Source organism: Microplitis mediator, chromosome 1 (assembly GCF_029852145.1).
Source record: "Microplitis mediator isolate UGA2020A chromosome 1, iyMicMedi2.1, whole genome shotgun sequence".
Lineage (NCBI taxonomy): Eukaryota > Metazoa > Arthropoda > Insecta > Hymenoptera > Braconidae > Microplitis > Microplitis mediator.
This window is the reverse complement of record NC_079969.1, coordinates 26334800-26354232: the sequence shown is the minus strand read 5'-3', so window position 1 is coordinate 26354232 and position 19433 is coordinate 26334800. Positions and strand designations below refer to the sequence as shown.

Genomic DNA, 19433 nt, shown 5'->3' with positions numbered 1-19433 from the left:
GTCCGACACGCAATTGCTTATTACACATCCTACGGTACACTACCACAGCTATAACTACACCCACGTCCTGATTACATCCCGAGCCTTAACGTGTGAATTTAACGTTTACTTAAACCTTGATATATATTTATATTTATTAATACAAAAGAGTGGTATTGTTTTGAGCCTTGACCCGATGACGCTGATGTTGATGCCTGCTGATGATGGCGATTGTTGTAAAGGTGAACAAGTTACCCAAGGATACGTCAGAAGTAATCCTTCAAGATATGTCCGATTAGTCGGTACGATATCAAGTCTACGTATATGTACATGTATATGTATATTTATGGACGACTGTTACTTTGTATTCTAGGCTGGATTACGAAAAAGAAATGGTTACAGTACTTGAAGACGATAAAGATCGAAATTTAAGAACAGGTCAGGCAAAAGCGTGACGGGGATCTACTTTGCATATATCACGACCGTGAACTTTTCAAGCTCCTTCTTTAAAGTACAACTACGCGGACGATCCACCGCATTCGTTTGAACACATACAGTGGCAGGTATTTTTTAACTACTCACGAGAAACGATTTTACAAGGCCCCGTTCGCGGAATATCATTAACTTATCAGCAGTCTGATACAATAACTCATTACTCGGCGATGGTTAAAAAAATAGCGGTCTCATTCCAAGTGGGTAATTTATTTTCGCTTGACTTTAAAGTTTGCGGGTAAAAATGTTTGTAACGATCGGAGAAATATGTGATATAAAATATTGTTGAGTCTTGGGAGATTTGATACAAACGACGAGAAGGATATCAGTGTCCACGGGATTGGCGGTGAAGTAACGACGGGATGGGGCGGCGGAAGAGTGAAGGAAAGTACGGGATGAAATAAAATATAAAAATAAAAAAATTTAAGACAGGGAGGCGGTGGAGATAGATCGTTTAGTAGCACAAAGCTCGGCTTGGTCTAGTGTAGTTGTAGAAGCGGAATTGGGTAGAATGTAGAAAGAAAAGACTGAAAAGAGTAGGCACTATAAAGAGAGGCAGATGCCAAGCCGGAAAAATGTCGAGAGATGGATAAAAGCGCGAGACGTAAGCCCGTGTGCGGGGGTGGCTACGAAGGAGGTGGACGGGAGGAGACCTGGAGGTGGTGCCAGTGCGGGGGTGCCAGTGGTACTAGAGGGCTGAGGGGAGCGCCAGTCGAGGCTGGGTGAGTAAAAATGGCAAAGAAGGGATACACTGGTTATATAGGTGTGTACATAACGCGATAGAGCAGTCGAGTTTTGTTGAAGCGAGACGGTGAGAGTTATTGGGGGTGGTGAAATGAGCGAGTTCGAGTTGTGTGCTACACCTATCTGGTGATACGTAAGTGCGAGGGAGAAAGACCTTCGTAAGTAAAGTAAGACGAGTGTATGGATGGATCGCAAGGGCGCGTGAGTAGGGACTACGGGGGATATATTCCGCGAGGTGGATGAGTGAGGAGTAGAGGAAGAGAAAGAGAAAGAGAAAGAGGAGGAAGCAATGGAGGAAGAGGATTGGAGAGAGGGGCTAGAGTAGCAGCAGCAGCAGCAGCACCAGGAGGCCGAGGCTGCGGCGTACCCTCAGTGTCGGCGCAGTGGCCGGGCCATCGTGTCGTATGTCCGAATCCCGTCACCGCGGGATTCGATCGGCTTTCCTGTCAACTCTTTACCTTATACTACATTATTAATATTACTCTTACTATTGTTGTTACATAAATATATAAATATATATATATTTTTTTTCAAACCACTGCACCCGCCATGTGTTTTAGTTTTTATCAATCGATTGTTTGGTTCCAACGATTGCAATCCTGAGGTGATGGATTTACTTTTTATGGTTGATAAAAATTTTAAAAATATTTAAGGAGCGGTAACGGAGTTAAAATAATAAATAAGGAAAAAAATACGGTTATTTTATTTGAGTCGAGTCCTTGGTAGGACACTCGAGTGCATTGAGACGAGGATTCATGTTACAGCCAAGGTGATCCTTGGTAACGTAGATATATAAAGCTAAAAAATAAAACCGGGACTGTTCGAGTGCTGCAGACATTTATGGTGATAAATTATACCCAAGATGTGTATAAGCCTTTGGGTACTGTGCTAAGTTTAATAAATCTCCTGTAATTATTTATAAATATTATTTATCGCCCTCGTAATTATACACTCGACATATTTAATATTATCATAAATTTTAGCTGTTTTTAATTAATATTATTTATCGTAATATCGCGTATGATTTGGGTGATCAATGGTGGCGAGGATGCTGTGCAGTGAATGAGTTAATAACAGGTGAATTTAAAATATCCTCGAGCAAGTGTCTGTCAGTGTGTGTGTCTGTCAGGGAAAGTGATAAAAAGGTGGATCGGTCGGACAACAGGGTGAATTTTTAAGGAGTAAGTCATGCCGCCCGGGCGAGCTTGCCTCCATTCAGCGGCCAGGATCACTGCGCTCATTCTCATCAGCCCTCATCGTCGTCTAAAGCTAATGCTGAATCGTCGCTACTGCTGAAAGTAAGATATTTTACCAGATAAAATATCAAACATTAAATATCATCACCACATCATCTCTCGATATTCCTCTATCTCTCCCTCACTCTCTCGCTCATTCCCGTTTCTGTTCCTATCCCAGTCCCAGTCCCAGTCCCAGTCGCTGTCATTTTATTGCTCTATCTCTATTTTATGCTCTGCTCTGCTCTCCTCATCCTCATCCTCATCCTCATGCTCGTCCTCTTCCTCTTCCTCTTCTATTACTGCTCTCCATCTCTCTTTCACTCTCGACAATGTTTGCTCTCATTTATTACTAATGTCTACATGACTTTCCTCGGTGTGTTATGCATGCATGCATGCATTCTCATATACTCTGTACCACATATATGTCCATATATACCTCTATATATCACCCCTTCTCGTATATGTATATATTTATACATATATCCTGTATATGTTGTACACGGATACTAAACGTGAGCTTTTTATTTTATTCCGAGTTTTTTTCAAAGGATTTTCGCCAGCAGAGTAGTCAGCTTTCATCGCTGATTTCAGGGACGCGTTCAATGAACAAAAAATATTAATGCCACTGGAATATTGAAAACAAAAATAACTGGAGCCAAATCTCATTCACTTTTTTTTTTCACCACTCCATGAAAATAATTAACTCGCTAAAAATCAAGAGCTTTTTATTTAACTTAATTTTATTTTAAAATTACGACTATTCACTTTATTTTATCTCTTAAATTTTTTCTGTCTTTTTACCCCTAAAAAGTGAATTAAATGCGCATACGGACTTATTCAAATGTGAGCGAGGGCACCAGCAGAAGAGGTCTATCCACTCACGGGCGATTCGAGAGCCCTAGAGCCCTCCGTCCTTCTCCAGCACTATCATCTACATAGTTTCTCCATCTACTGTCGAGTGATAACTAACTTAGAGCATGTTATCACGCTCGCTGTTAAATTCGCCGGCTGCATTGTCCTCCTACTGCTTTCACTACTCAAACTCCTGATGCCGTTGTCAGCATTATTATTTATTCAATGTAGATAACTAACTTTCATTTACTCTCCTTCAACACTTTAAATAATGTATACATGTATTTTCAGCATAAATAACTACAAATATATAAATATATATATAAATAAGATGAGTTATTTAAGCGCTGTCTCTCCTATCTCATTTATTTATATTTTTTAAACTGAGACCAAGGGAGAGACGTTTCGAAATAAAAAATAACTGACAAAAATAACTTTATTAGTCGCCGTCGTTCGATCATGAATTCGTAATTTTAAAATTAATTTTTAACAATTTCAATCCGAGGGCCGCATATACACGGACGGGAGCGTGTATGTGTGACATGTATTAAATAGTTTATCAGCTAAAGTCGGTGATGGTTTTAATTCGATAGCTAACGTCTGCTAAAATCTCCCATCACCTGTTGTGGTTCACAGCCTCGACGATTTACGACCCGTCGCTTTGTGCAGTCTGTGCACCAACAACACAGACCCTGCACACGTTACACATTACATGTGTATATATATAATACCGTTTGACAGAGCTGGTAAAATACATAGGACGGTTATTTTGCGTAGGTATGCTAGTTCTATTTTAGTTTTAGACACTCCATGATTCAGATTCTAACTTTATCACTTAAATTTTAATAGAAAGGCGAACGAGAATTATGACAAGTTTATCTTTCTTAAACTTTACCGACATAATATTTGCTATTTAATGTATAATTTACTATTTTTATATCGATAAAAATTTTTTTATTATCATTTAATAATTTTATTATCGGTTTGAATCTGTCCCAACTAAGCAGCGATTTGACTTTCGAAATTTTGTTTATTTATCGACAATGACGTGACAAATGTTAGCTTTTATTTATAGAGAGTTTGTGCGATATTGAGTAAGCCGGATCACTGTTATGTGTAACTCAACACTCTGTGTACACAAAATAAAAAAGATTACGCGATAGACAAGAATTCAAGAGACTGGATAGCTCCATAGCAGACGAGTGTTAACACATTTCAGTATATCGACATGTTATTGATAAAAATAATATATTCAATATCGGGCGGACATATGTTTGTGCCACGATTCGGCGGGTATTAGACGGATGATTAATTGAATATAATAAATTAATAAGTAAATTAATTTTTAGTAAATACTGTGCGGTAAAAATGTCGGGCGAAAAAAAGTATTTAATCTGCATATTTTATGTACAATCGATATTGATATTACTGAGCGATAAGCCGGTGTAGTTTTTGTGAGTTTAAATATTTACTCGTACTCTCGGCAGCGGCTCTCCCTCCCCTATTTTTTCCTCTAAAATATTGCGATACCGGCGGTACATTTTATTGGAATATTTAAAAACGGAAGAGCTGCCCGCAAGTGGATAATAAATTTTAATTTGACCTGAAATCTGTTATCACGATAAAATTAATTTATAGAGAGAAGACCGGAGGAGGAATCCACAAGTTGGACTTGGAGCTGAGGCTGGACATCAAGACACGAGATTATTTTAAAAGTGGGTAATCTGGTGAAGCTGGAGCCCGTCACACGTGCCGTCTTTGGCTGCTCGTAGTGGCAACCGCTGGACGGGGAGGAGGCCAACCCCGATATGAACGCCAGCGTTAATGTCGAGAGGAATTCCTGGCGGCTGCCTCCCGACGAGACCGTCCAGGTTTCCGACCCTCGGACTAAGGAAGAAATAAAAGAGGTAGATTACTGGTACCCGTGGGCTCACATCTAATTGACCTATCGATCCAACTAACCACTGCTTATCATAAATTAATAATCTTGTTAATAAATTAACTGGTAATTATTAAATTTTAAGGATTCGTACGGCGACAGCGGTCACAACTGGAAGAGTATAATATTCGCCCTGCTGGTTATTGGATTCGTAATAGCCGGAATCGTAACGGCAATTTATCTTCTAGGGTAAGGGTGTTAATTGATGGCAATTAATTATCGATAAAATAAATTAATTATCACGCGGAAATTCATTGATAATAGACCCGCAGATAAATAATTGCCGGCGTGTCTGTTTATTGTAAAATAAAACGATTAAAAAAATAAATTGATTGGTGTAATGATTGATGTATAGATACGTAGACGAGCTATTGTACTGGAGCGGGAGACGTCTCACACTAGAAGAGTGCCTTCAAGAGGATCTGCCACCTCGTCGGTTGCCACCCGCCTGGGTAACTCATGATAAATTCGTTTACCAAGCCGACGATGGTTCATTAGCGCTTCTCGATACTTCCAACAACTCCGTCTCGCTGCTGGTGTCGAATCACACTCTTGTGAGTTAATTACTGATGTTCTAAATTTAAATTAACCCAAGCTAGATGAGTAGATCGAGCGACGTCCCTTATACTTAAAATAAATATAATAAATGTTTGTTATTAATTATAAATTATGAATTATAAATTTACAGAGACAGCTGAATGTACAAGGCTATCAGTGCAGCAGTAATCTACGCTACGTGCTTTTTAAGCACGATGTTAAACCAGTAAGTGTGTTAACAATTAACCAATCCGATGTGTGCATGTGCTCTATTGATTTTCGGGCAGACACACCAGCCGTTGGCATAAAAAATTTAAAACAAAATCTTTACATCCCCCAGGTATTCAGACACACGTTCACCGCTCTGTACACAGTTTACGACGTCACAAATGAGTAAGTACCTAATAATGTTGGTTGTTTTTAGTTTCACCTTGTGTATTATCTATGAAAAGATGACGTATAGAGAAGGCTGTTGTAATAAATGACTCTAGCCACCATACTCCCCTACGTCTTCACGCCTCGCCGCGAGTCCAGCCAACTAGACTGCAGTATACCGCGTGGTTGGGCAACAGCACATCACTATTGATGATATCCGATAACAATATATTCTTAAGAATGTCGCCGTCGGCGCCAGAAGACAAGCGACTGACTGACACTGGAGTGCCTGGAATTATTTACAATGGAGTACCAGACTGGCTCTATCAGGAGGAAGTGCTTCCAAAACCTGAGGCTTTGTGGCCTAGTCCTGACGGCGGTCTGCTGCTCTACGCTGCTTTTAATGACTCAAAAGTAGGTTTCGCTGACACACAGCGCACACACTGCTATAGATTTATCTGTTTGTTTTGATGTTTTGTTTGTTTGTTTGGTTGGTCAGTTGCTTGCTTGTATGTGTATCTGTACCTGTACTTCCACCTGTATCTGTATCTATTAATATACATGTGTAAAAGCAGTTAGTACAGACAAGTGTACTTTAGTTGTTAAAGTTGATGGGTGATTTGTACGTAAATTGTCTCTCATCATGTTATCCGGTATTCAGGTCACGTCTCTTGAGTTTCCGTGGTTCGGCAATCAAATGGGTCAGGATGGTGCTAGTTCGAGTCCAGCGGGTATTGTTAAGAAAGGATCCTTTCCACCATCGAAATCCGTGAGATATCCGACGCCCGGATCCCCAAACCCCGAAGTCTGTCTGTGGATTCTCGATCTCACCAACATCACCACCGATACAACTAATGAAACTTTAATTGCTTCTTTCGACAGGATAATGCTCAAACCACCGCCTATACTCGATGGCCAGTAAGTTTTTAAATTAAATAACCCTTTACTTTTATCGGCGCCTCCACGCCTTTTACTTCAACTCAATTCTCGCTTTCTTTCTGCTCCTGTCCGACAATTATTTTATGATTGACTCACTTTAAATCGTATCTGGGTTCATGTACTACAGGAACTGGGTTTTAAAGCTCTCTAATTACTGAGAGAATTTGTAGTAAATTAAACTAATGAAATTTTTAATTTATTTACTGTTTAATTTTTATTTGCATCTCGGTCCGTTCGTCCGTTGGTATGTTCGGATGTACAGGAACGCGATTAAATCTAAAATATGCAGTAGATTTACTTAGTTTTTTTTAGTACTTCGGGTTCTCTGGAGCCCGACTTGGTGGTAAAAATAATAAAAATAATTTTTTATTTTTTGATTAAATTATAAATGATGACAAATAAATTTTAAAGGTTCGCTTGGCTAATTAATCTCAGCCCTGATGTGTAAGCTCGTGGTATTTATTATTCAGGTGATTTTAATAATTAAGCAGAGACTTGATGTGTTTTAATTAAAGAAATGAAAAATAATTAAAATTTATAACATTATCGTTACAAGGTCTGTGAATTTAAATCGATAGAGAGTTTAAAGGTGAAGCGAAGGTACATTCTCGGGGTGAAAATTAACGCCGGTAACTTTAATTCGTATCTGCAATTCATGGAGGACAATATAATTGGATAAAAAAGTACACTATTGCAAAGAGAACAATCTGAGAAAAAAATAAACTGATGCATTGAAGATCGATTCGCTTTGATATTGCTGTTGAAAAAAAAATTCAATCGAATTTTTAATTCTGGTTTCGTCGGCTCGAGTGTTCGGAAACTCGATAAAATTTAAAATACGCAATCAGTTTCGTAAATTTTTTTTTTTCATTGGCTCGAGAATACTCTAGAGTGCGGCCCATCGAAAAATTGTATTTTAAATTTTTCACGTTCTTTTCTAATTAATTAATTAATTAATTAATTAATAGAACATTTAAAAGCACGGGTATCTACAGATATTTCAGAGCCGTGCAAAAGTAATTAAAATTTTTTCTCGGTATTTAAATGGCGGCGGCGAAACATTTATTTAAAATAATTTATCGAGTGAAAAGTAACGTATATGTGTTAAATATAATAATAAAATTTCCATGTGTGCGCTTAAACTGTAGACTGTTGGGTTTCCGAACTATTTAACAGTACATATAATACTGAAATAACATTTTTTATGACTCGGATTTTATCGGTTATTCAACGCCCGAACCCACGGGAAGTATTAAAAATTTAAAGCCGCCAGTAAAAAAAATCCTTAAACTATCCATCATAATTCTTTTGTGTTGCAGAGAGTTCTATTTGATATCGGCGGGGTGGGTGGGGGAGCAGTCGGATCAAATAAGCATAGTGTGGATGACGCGATCACAAAATTTATCAGTGGTATCAGCGTGTCGTGCGCCCAAATGGGAGTGCGAGGAGACACATTCGGAGCGTGCACCAGAAGGCCAGTGGTTGGACGCACAGCCGCATCCAGTGTTTGCGTCAGACGGGGGCAGTTTTTTGCTGCTAGCCGCGGTCCAGGAAGGCAACCAGGAGCACTTTACTCATATCAAACATGTCGAGCTTACACAACAGAGAGTCGCCGTGTTGTCACATGGCCGATATGAAGTCAGTGAAATATTGGCCTGGGACAGCAGCGCCCACTTGGTTTATTACCTCGGTACACGTGAACGCAAACCAGGGCAGAAGCACTTGTATGTGGTCAGAGACCCGACGACCGACGACCCGCGACGATTAGAGCCCCTCTGCATCACCTGCGATCTCGGAGACGTTCTCTGGAGCAGTCGGTACGTCACCATTATCCTTGATTTATTGTCCCACTCAATTTATCTACTTGTCCATTTATGTACATCCTTCCCAAATACATGCACATATCTATATAAATATAATATATATATATATATGTATATATATATGACCACATTTGTCCTACATTCTGATATTTTCTATAGATTCTATTATACCAATTGTACACATTTCGGTGCTTCGGTTAGTCCTTCAACAGAAACTAGACAAGGGTATTATGTGCTCCATTGTGAAGGACCGGGATTACCGCTTGCTGGAGTTCATTCAGTCACTAACCACAAAATGGTCCGTGTTCTATATGACTCGAGGGTTCAACATGCTGATAGATTAGCCCAATTAGCTTTGCCAACTCGCAAAAGTTTTGAAGTAATCAATTTGCTAATATTATTGTTTATACTTATTCATGTACTTAGCGGGAGCTTCATATTCATAACGAGCATTAATACTGACGAATATTATTACTAATTGGTGATTAGGTGCCGCTGCCACAGGGGTGGAGAGCCCAAGTCCAGCTCCAGCTGCCGCCGTCCTGGCGAGCAGAGCTCCGTGACGCGGCGTTCCCGGTCCTCGTGGAAGTGAACGGGCGGCCTGGGAGCAAGGCAGTGACGGACAAATTTGAAATCGACTGGGGGACTTACATGTCAAGTCACAATGACGTCGTGTATGTCAGGCTGGATGTCAGGGGGGCACGGGGCCAGGGCAAGCGGGCGCTTTTCCATCGTATTGGCGGCGTTGAAGTCCAGGATCAATTGACGGTACTACAGCATCTATTGGATACTTATCAGTATCTGGACGAGACGCGGGTCGGTGTTTGGGGATGGGGCTACGGTGGATACGTAACTGCTATGGTACTCGGCAGCCAGCAGAATGTTTTCAAATGCGGCATTGCAGTCAATCCTATTGCAGATTGGTTGTATTACAGTAAGTCCATATTAATCTTACTCAGTAGACTCTCTGCTGCTACTGATATATATATATAGATATAGATATAGTAATCGCTGAAAGTTGAATTGGATATGTAGTAAAAAAGGATAATAATAAAAAGTACCAGTAGGAGTATAAGTAGTAATATAAAAAAGATAATAAATCCGAATGGTGTCTTGTCGACTGGAATAATCGACTGAAATCAATTCAACTAGATTCAGCGTTCACGGAACGGGTCCTGGGCGCACCAATCGAAAATTACAAGGGATATGTCGAGGCGGATTTGACTCAGCGCGCAAGATTAGTACCGAGTCACAGCCTCTACCTTGTTCACGGTCTAGCTGACCTAACAGCGCCTTATACACACGGTATAGCCTTCGCCAAAGCTCTGTCTGAAGCTGGAGTTATCTTTAGGTATCAGGTAAGACCGGACTTTTATTTTTCATTATTATTTCTGGTTATTAATTTTTTTTAAAATTAATCCCCAGAAATTCAATTAGACAGGAGTAGAGTAGAGTAGATTTTTTAAAAATTAAATTAAGAAAAAAAAAAAAAATTATTAATTATAAAGATAAAAGATAACGATAATCCGAATGTTATCACTGGGACATGCACATCAGCGGCGACAACATAATACTATTATTGCACAATCTTAATACACTTGTATATATTTAATTTAACATGAAACCCGACACAGTGTATTGACAATTTTTTATTGTCAGTGTTTGTAAGGTCGGCGAATACCTCAATCCTTTTTCAATGCCATTTCAATCCGCTTGAATTTTTTTATTATTTTTTTTCCAGTTGTCGCAATGAGATTGGAGTGCTTTTTTCTTTTGTTTTGCATCATTTTTTATCATTTATTTTGCTGGGACATGCAAAAAAAATTCGAAACATTCGGGTTACGATAAATAAAACTCCGGGATTTTTGGGAATCCCGTGGACTAATGGATTGAATTTATTTGTTGTACTTTTTAGAGCTATGCGGATGAGGATCACGCTTTAACGGGCGTGATCGAGCACGCTTATCGATCCATGGAGGACTTCTTCACAGAGTGTCTCTCCCTGGATGCCTCCTAGTGCCTCAACGACGATTTCTTGCTCGTCATTAATACTGCGTCTTCTGCTTATAACAGAATTAATACGGTCGTAATTTAATATATACATAAATAAATATATATATATACATACTAAGCAAATATATATATAGATAGATATGATATATTAATAAATATGTAGATATAAGTGTCTTGTTAAGAATGAGCGAGCGAATGGCGGACTAGATTATTCTGTCGTTATCCGAAGACTTGTATTTATTATTATTATTATCATTATTTCAATTATTTCAATTATTATTATTATTTTTATTACATAAAATATCGTGAGATTGTAAAGATTCAGGTAATTCCCAGGAATTCGCGTAGTTTGCTCAATGACTGATTTAAAAAAAATTCAAAAATACGCGCGAAAGTTTACGGTCTATGAGAAAAGTGATTTCACTGTTAAAAATTCGGAGTGAATTCGAAGTGATTACGGATTTTATTTAAATCCGATTGCACTCCGTTACTCGGCATACGGAGTTTGTTTTTTTAGAGGAGTGATTTCGGAGTGATCTGGATTTTAATTCAATCCGCATTCACTCCAAACCGGAGTTTTGATGTTTAAATAAAATCCCCTTCGGAGTGAATTTTACTCCGAAGGGATCAAATAAATAGTCACCTGCATTCACTCCGCAATTTTTTTACAGCGTATTGAGCACTGCGATAATTATAAATTACTAATTACTAATAATAAGTTTTACACAATATTTACTACAGAGAGTAACGTAATTATTTAAATAATTAATAAGAGTTGAGGTTAAAGGATATCGCGTTTATTAGCAATATATTTATAAGTGTAATGACGTGCAATGTATTAATTGTAATAATAAGTACGGAGTTAGTCTTTTATTAAGGATGTTATATATGTGAGCTCATAATAATATACATATATATATTTGATTAATAATTATTTATTTATTTATTTATAAGTTGCCGGACTGTAAGAAGAGTGTAGAAAATAATAGCTTGTGGTAAATTTAATATTCAAGATCGCTACCTTTTAAATATAACATTTACATCTTACATATATCACATTAGGGTGTTTCAGAAAAAACAAATTTTTTTTTGGTATGCAAAAATTGAAAGTATACCTGAAAATAAAAATTTTGGTGCCAATCCGAGCTCTTAATAATAATATTAAGGTTTGTCTCAATCCATTTTTCTATTTTCCATTTAAATAACATAGGAAAAAAATTTTTTTTTTTTAGAATTTTCTAGCTTACAGACCACTCAACGGATTTTTATGCGAAATAGAACTTTGTGTAGGAAATTGAACGCTCTACAAATAAAGTCTCTTATCATTTTTCGATAAATCCCACTGTTCAAAAGTTATTTAAGCTTCAAGTCAAATTTATAGTAAATTTTGAGATCTTTTCACTTTTCTGGCGAAACTATCAGTCTTATTACAAAATGTCATGGAAACTTTTTTGTAGGTAATTTTATTCCTTACAAATTATTACAAATAAAATTTTTCGAAATTCCGCATTGTTTTCAATTTATTTTCATTTCAATGTCAAGCTCTTAAAATTAATCATAAATCTATTTTTTTAAGAGCTTGACATTGAAATAGAAATAACTTGAAAATAACGCAGAATTTCGAAAAATTTTATTCGTAATAATTTGTAAGAAATAAAATTATTTACAAAAATTTCCTGTGATATTTTTTGATAAAACTGATAGTTGCGCCGGAAAAGTAAAAAAATCTCAAAATTTACTATAAATTTGACTTGAAGCTTAAATAACTTTTGAACATTAAGATTTATCAAAAAATGATAAGAGACTTTTTTTGTAGAGCGTTCAATTTCCTACAAAAACATTTGTTGTGCATAAAAATCCGTTGATTGGTTTATGAGCTGAAAAATTCAAAAAAATTAAAAAAAAAAAAATAGATTGAGGCAAACCTTAATACCATTATTAAGAGCTCGGAATGCTACCAAAATTTTTATTTTTACTTATACTTTCAATTTTTAGATACCATAAAAAAAAAAATTGTTTTTTTTTTGAAACACCCTAATATTTCATATATATATTTTTTTTTTTAATAATCGGTGGGATTTTAAATTTTTTTTTAAACTTGAGGACAATCGTTTTTTTAACGTAAATTATCAAAAATGAATTTTAAAATTTTATATAAAAATCTATGGGTCATAAGCATTAATTTCACACCCATGTAATTTAAGTAAATTTTTTTTTTCACAAAAATTTAAATTTCCGCTTGGAAAAAAAATTCTTCCTCTATTCATAATAAAAAATTACCATTAAAAAAAAGTGTAAGATTTTTCGTGAATTTTAAAACCGTTGAAAACTTTTAAAAATAATAAATAACTTCTACAGAATAAAATAACTCTTTTTTAAAATTTCGAGTTAAACTTCATAAGTCTCTTAGTATTTTAGATGATAAAAGTGTACGGAAGTAATAACTTACAATATAATAATTTTAAAATTTATCTAAAAAATAAATTTCAGTGATTAATTACTGTAAATCCATAAATAATACTTCGATATTTTAAATTTATTATCCAGACAAGTTTTATTTATTTTTAAAAGGTAGCGGTCGGAGATAAAAAAGTTTAAAATACAATAGCGTATTCTAAGGTCATAATATCAAATTTTTGGTAAATAATAAATATAAAATAATAATAAAAACTTAAGCGATGAATGAGTAATTAAATTAGACGCCACGATATATATATTAATAATAATTAATAATAATTATAAATAACTTCTTCCGATAAATCCCGTCCCCGCGTTTTATTGTAATAATTGTCGTCGTTATTAGCTTGTGGCGCCTAATTACACGTAAGGTGACAAAGATTAAGTACTTAATTAAAAATAAATATTAATTATTATTATTATTAATATACATGATTAATAATTAATATTACAAATAAGTATCCGACACTTGTTCATTACCATCTTCACTATCGTAAATCTCTTTGTAAATAAATAAAATCTTTTAGAACGTCATACAAAATGTTGACGGGTCATGTTTTATGTGGGGAATATTGCCCGTGATGAACGAGCTTCGAGGCTGATATAAATTTAAATTTAAATAATAAAATAATAAAAAAATTTTGTATTATATTCCCGTAATCGGCAGCTCGCGCATATTTATACGGTTTTTTTGATGACCGATAATTATAATTATAATTATTGTAAACGTGTTGGCTGTATAGAGGATATTTTTATAAATTTCGGGACTCCTCGATTTTCTTATGAAAAAAAATTATTATTAAAAAATACAAAAATAAAAAAAAAAAGTAATAAATTTAATGAAAAAAAAAAAAAATAGTAATGTAACTTTGATGTTATAGTAAATGCAATTTAATGGTTGATCTCTTTTACAATTAGTCCCGTTGAGTATAAAGAATATTAATAATTGAAATATTAATTATCATATTAATATTTAACTGTTGAATATTTTTAATTAAATTAAATTTCCAATCGTTCTTTATTGATATTTTATTAATAAGCTGGACAAAGGTTAGGCCTAATCGTTTTTAAAATCGATATTTTAGTCAATATTTTTAATGCGTTACCGGAGATTATAAAAAAAAATATTTGTTGACTTGTCTGATAAATTTATGAGGGAGAGCGATGGTGTATGTTATATATTGTTCCGTTATATATATTTATATATATATATGCATACGTATAAGAGGTATTTTACATTATATATATTTTATTTCGAAAATGCTCTTCCCTTTCTACTCTCTCCTTGCACCCGACAAATCACGTAGCTAACGGCTAGTTACGCTTCAGTCAATTGTGATTATTCTGAAATATTAATACGTCTTTATAAATCGATTGTAGATCAGAAAATTATATTATTTTACGTGGCCGCTGGCTTCGAGTTTAAATATTTTTTTTTTAAATAAATTTAGTTTTAGTTGGAGTAAAAGACCTTGTACCCGATCAGAGAACTACTAGATCACTCTATATATTTGTATATGTATATTTAGTAAATATATATACAAATACATGAGTCATCAGTTACTAGTCTCCTGATTAGTTACTGGGTCTCTTACCTTATCTGTAAATTTAAATTTGAATATCAGTAAATTCCCGGGAAAAAATTATTTTTATTGTAGATCTAAATCAATTAAGAAAAAAAATTTCAAACTCCAAAAAAGCAAAATTTTGATTTGGAAAAATTTTTTGAATTTTTTGAATTTAAATTTAAAGGAATCTAGGATTTATGAGATCACTGATCTCATTAGATCTCGTTGAATAAAAATATTTTTTTCCCCGGGAAAATTTAAAAAGGCCAGCGGTCTCATCACGAGCTTATTCAACTTAATTGTATAATAAATATGTAAATTTTATTTAGGAAAAATAATTATCACAGATCTACAATCAGCATAAATTAACTGAGTAATAAATTATTCGTAAAGTGTATGAAATTTTTTTTTTTAAAAGTATAATTAATTTTATAAAACAAAGGGGATCCTGCACGAGCTGCGGAAATATTGTAAATAAAAATCCCCAGATTGTTGAAAGTAACGGGGTAATAAGAATCAAAAAGTGTGAGTTTGAGAGTTAAAATAATAATAATAATTAAAAATAAATAAAGAAAATGTGTAAGAGAAGCTGCCAATTAGCAGAGTGCATTTCTCCTGACAGAGCCCTCATCTCTCGTCTTGTGTAATAAATGCTTCCTGGACTATACTAATTATTAACTAATTGCCAACTAACGTAATACTAACGTAATACTTACACACACTAGACTAACGGAATCGTCTTTTTTACTGGATCTACGTGATAAAACGACCTAATCCCCTCAGAGGGTCCGAAGATGATTTCGGAGTTATTAATTAAACTTAAGTAATTAATATTAATTAATGGTAAGTCGTACTCGCGATGCTTTTGTATTCTGGCTGTTCATATATAAATACATATAAATTATTATATACTTATACATATATATATACAATACATTTTACTCCCCTATATATTTCTTCTTATTGCTATTGACTATCACTTTTTTCTCACGACTATTAACGACTAAGTGCTTCTTCATACCAAAGTCAATTGCATAGCTTTAAATATGCTACATATATATATATGTATGTATATCACTCGACAATGTTGTACTTCATTGATTATTATTATTATTATTTATATTATATACACGGTATATAATTATTTAATTCATTCATTTAAATAAATTAATAGGCGTACACGTCTCATTAGATAGGAATCAATATTCACTTGGTAATAAATTTAAAAAAAAAATAAATGGTTAATTGTATTATGTATCAAAGGACTTGAATTTTGTCACCTATTTTAAATTTTAAATTATTTTTTTAATAGACCTAGTACCCGATCAGGGAACTAGCACCCGATCACTCCAGGTATTTGTATATATATATTTAGTAGAATTTAGTAAATATAGATATACAAATACATGAGTTATCGGTACTAGGTCTCTTACCTTATTAAATTTTTGGGAATAGAAGCCTACGGTTTCCGTGGCGCCGTCAAATGATCGCGAATTCTTGTAGAACGACGAAATAAGACTTTTTTTCAAATAGCTGTAACTTTTTCAAAAATGAACTAATTCAGACGTTTTTTTTTCCAAAATTTTCATCTTCAAATGTAGTTTTTGGAACAAAATACAAAAAAAATGAAGATATTAAAATCTATGAAACTTTTCACATTTTTTTGAAAATCACATTTTTCCCAAAATCTATTTTTCTCGAAAACTAAGCGAGATATCGGAAAATTTTATTCTTAAAAAAAGTCTTATTTTGTTGAGTTCTATATGAATTCGCGGTCATTTGGCGGCGCCACGAAAACCGTAAAATCCCCAAATTTTTTAATTTTGGAGTAAATTTTTAAATTAAAAATTTCAATATTTAAAAAAAATTTTTATTGCCTGTAATTTTTTTGACAGTCGTAAAAATATTTGCAAAATTTCATTGAAAATTATTTATACGCATAAAAAATTACAGTTTCAAATATGAACTTTATTATTATTAATTTTAAGTTTTTTAAAAAATAAAAATAAAAGAAAACAGGAAAGTCGACAAAATCAAGTTTTTAAACAAAAGTATAAAAAAAACGTACAATCAATTACGTTAAAAAAAAAAAAAAAACAATAATAATAATAAAAAATTTTGTAATAAATAAATTTTTTGTATTATAGTTATAATTGTGTGAAAATGTCTAGCATTATCCGCATTAGCTCAGGAAAATGTCGTTATTATTTATTTTTTGCATCAACGTTTTATCTTCATAAAAAGTAAACAACGCTCTGTAAACTTTTTATCTAATGGCTTTTGTAGGACTGTTTTAAAAAGTAATTTAACGTTTTGCAGTACAACACTCGGGTAATGGATATTTATTAAAGTGAGTCCGTTTAAAATATCCACCACCACTTATAAATACTATGATAACAAAAAATAATAATGATAATATTAAAAAAAAAAAATAATAATAAATAAATAAAGCGAATTATTGAAATATTTACTGACAGTCTTTGCGAACTTTTAATATCTACAATCTTGTCACTCGTAATGTAATCATTTAAATTTTTTTATCGCTGATAATAATCGATAACAACAACAATTGTAATTTCCGCAAATATTATTTTTAAATAACAATTATTTTATCGATTCAAAATTATTTTTCCAATCGATCGTAGTTTCGCTTCTGGGCAAATTAAAATAAATTTTTTTTTATTTTCATCTTTTAATTAATTTGAGTGCAGGTAAAGTCAGGAGAGCACATGAAAAAAAAAGAGGTAAAAAATGCTTCGAGTATGGAGATAATTTAGGCAGAGATTTAAATATTTAATAATTAATTATTAATGAGAAATAAAATTTATAACGATGTGTAATTAAAATAGTAATTAATTACTTAAAAAAAAAATGCGGTATCATAAACAAATGGTCAACTTTGTAATCAAAATAAAATTGAGATAAGTTAATTAGTTGGTAATTATGAATTAATACAGAAAAAATAAATAGCGAAGCTCATTTAGACTGGCCAGGGAACTGGATCGGGTAGAAAAAGTTTATTTATGTGTGACATTTCTTAAGCACAAAGCAGCCGAGTTATGAGTCAATATGTGACAATAAATGTAACCGAGATAAAGCTAAGATAGACTGGAGTAATTGTATTGCGTTGGAAGTTATTTATTTAACTGAACCGAATCCATACTCTTTATTATTATTATTACTATTATTATTATTATTATTGTTATTATTATTCATATTACATTGACAATCGCGTCAGCACGAATTACTATTCGATTCATGTACTCATTAATTCGTACGCTAGATTATTAAGAAAAAAATGAGAATGGGTTAATTATTTATTAAATAAATGTAATAATAAATTATTGTAACGATTGATGTACCTATAATATGTAAGTTTATCGTGAATAAAAACGAATCATCTTTTGTTGTTGTTGAATTTACGTCTTATTTTTAATGGAAATTTTATTGGTATCATTTTTTGCATAATAAAAATTTATGATACTGAAATTAGCCGATGTCTAATAATTTTGAATTTTTGTAAAAATGGTTAATTTGAAAAAAAAAAAATATTTGAAAAAATTGCACCTATAGTTTTTTGAATCCTCTATATGTGCATATTTTTAGTTTTTTTTTTAAATCAAATCAATATTGTTTTAATACTCAGTAAATAAATGAATAGAATTTGTCGCTAATTTCTTTAGATATCTTTTTATAAATCATTAGTATTAATGCTTGTACTTAAATATCATTAATTATTTATATTTTATTATTTTCATTGATTAATATTTTCGAATAAATTAATTATCTTTAAATAAAAAAATAAACAGACGTCAGATTTGTTTACAATGACGCTATTTTGAATCGAGCGCCCTCTTTAAAATTACGCGGGAGAATTTGAAATTTAATTTTTCCAATAAATGAACGAAATATTTATATCAAATAAAATTTAAATAAAAAATATTATTAATGTTAGAATTTTGATCCATAATTATAATCAGTTAATAAAATACTTTAATCAATAATTTTTTTTAAATTTACTCACGATTCCCGCCATTTTCATTCTCCGCTGCCGGTGCTAATACATTGCCATCGAGAAATAAATAAATTAATCACATAATCACTCACTCACTAAAACAATGCAATTATCACTACTAATTAATCACTAAATCATCACAATCACTCTATTATTTTATTTACAATGAAAGAAAACAAAAATTTTATTATTTTTATATGATACTGAACCCCGAGTAAGCCGCACTGAATTTAATTTATTAAATAACACACTCACTAACACACTATTAAATATTTAAATATATTTCTCACTACAAAAATAATAATTTAAAAGTAACATTAGATTTATAATAAAGCAACACGATAATTAAATGAATTATTTTAACGAGTTTAGACAAGAACGACACCGAGACGCTCGATTCAGCGGGAGACTCGTCTCGAGTACTTCCAAAGAAACTCAAGGCGCACGCGCAATCTAATTTTA

General features: G+C 33.2%; 1 protein-coding gene across 1 annotated transcript; it reads left to right on the top strand.

Annotated features, from left to right (window-relative positions):
* The first annotated feature begins 779 nt into the window (after nucleotides 1-779).
* Nucleotides 780-12353, top strand: LOC130671135 (inactive dipeptidyl peptidase 10). Its single transcript, XM_057474856.1, has 13 exons — nucleotides 780-2513; nucleotides 4944-5212; nucleotides 5330-5433; nucleotides 5600-5798; nucleotides 5933-6007; nucleotides 6122-6174; nucleotides 6273-6570; nucleotides 6818-7074; nucleotides 8415-8912; nucleotides 9078-9297; nucleotides 9408-9852; nucleotides 10071-10276; nucleotides 10834-12353. Exons 2-13 carry the CDS (start codon nucleotides 5114-5116, stop codon nucleotides 10933-10935), a joined length of 2556 nt encoding a protein of 851 aa, XP_057330839.1. The 5' UTR covers nucleotides 780-2513; nucleotides 4944-5113; the 3' UTR covers nucleotides 10936-12353.
* Nucleotides 12354-19433: the final 7080 nt, after the last annotated feature.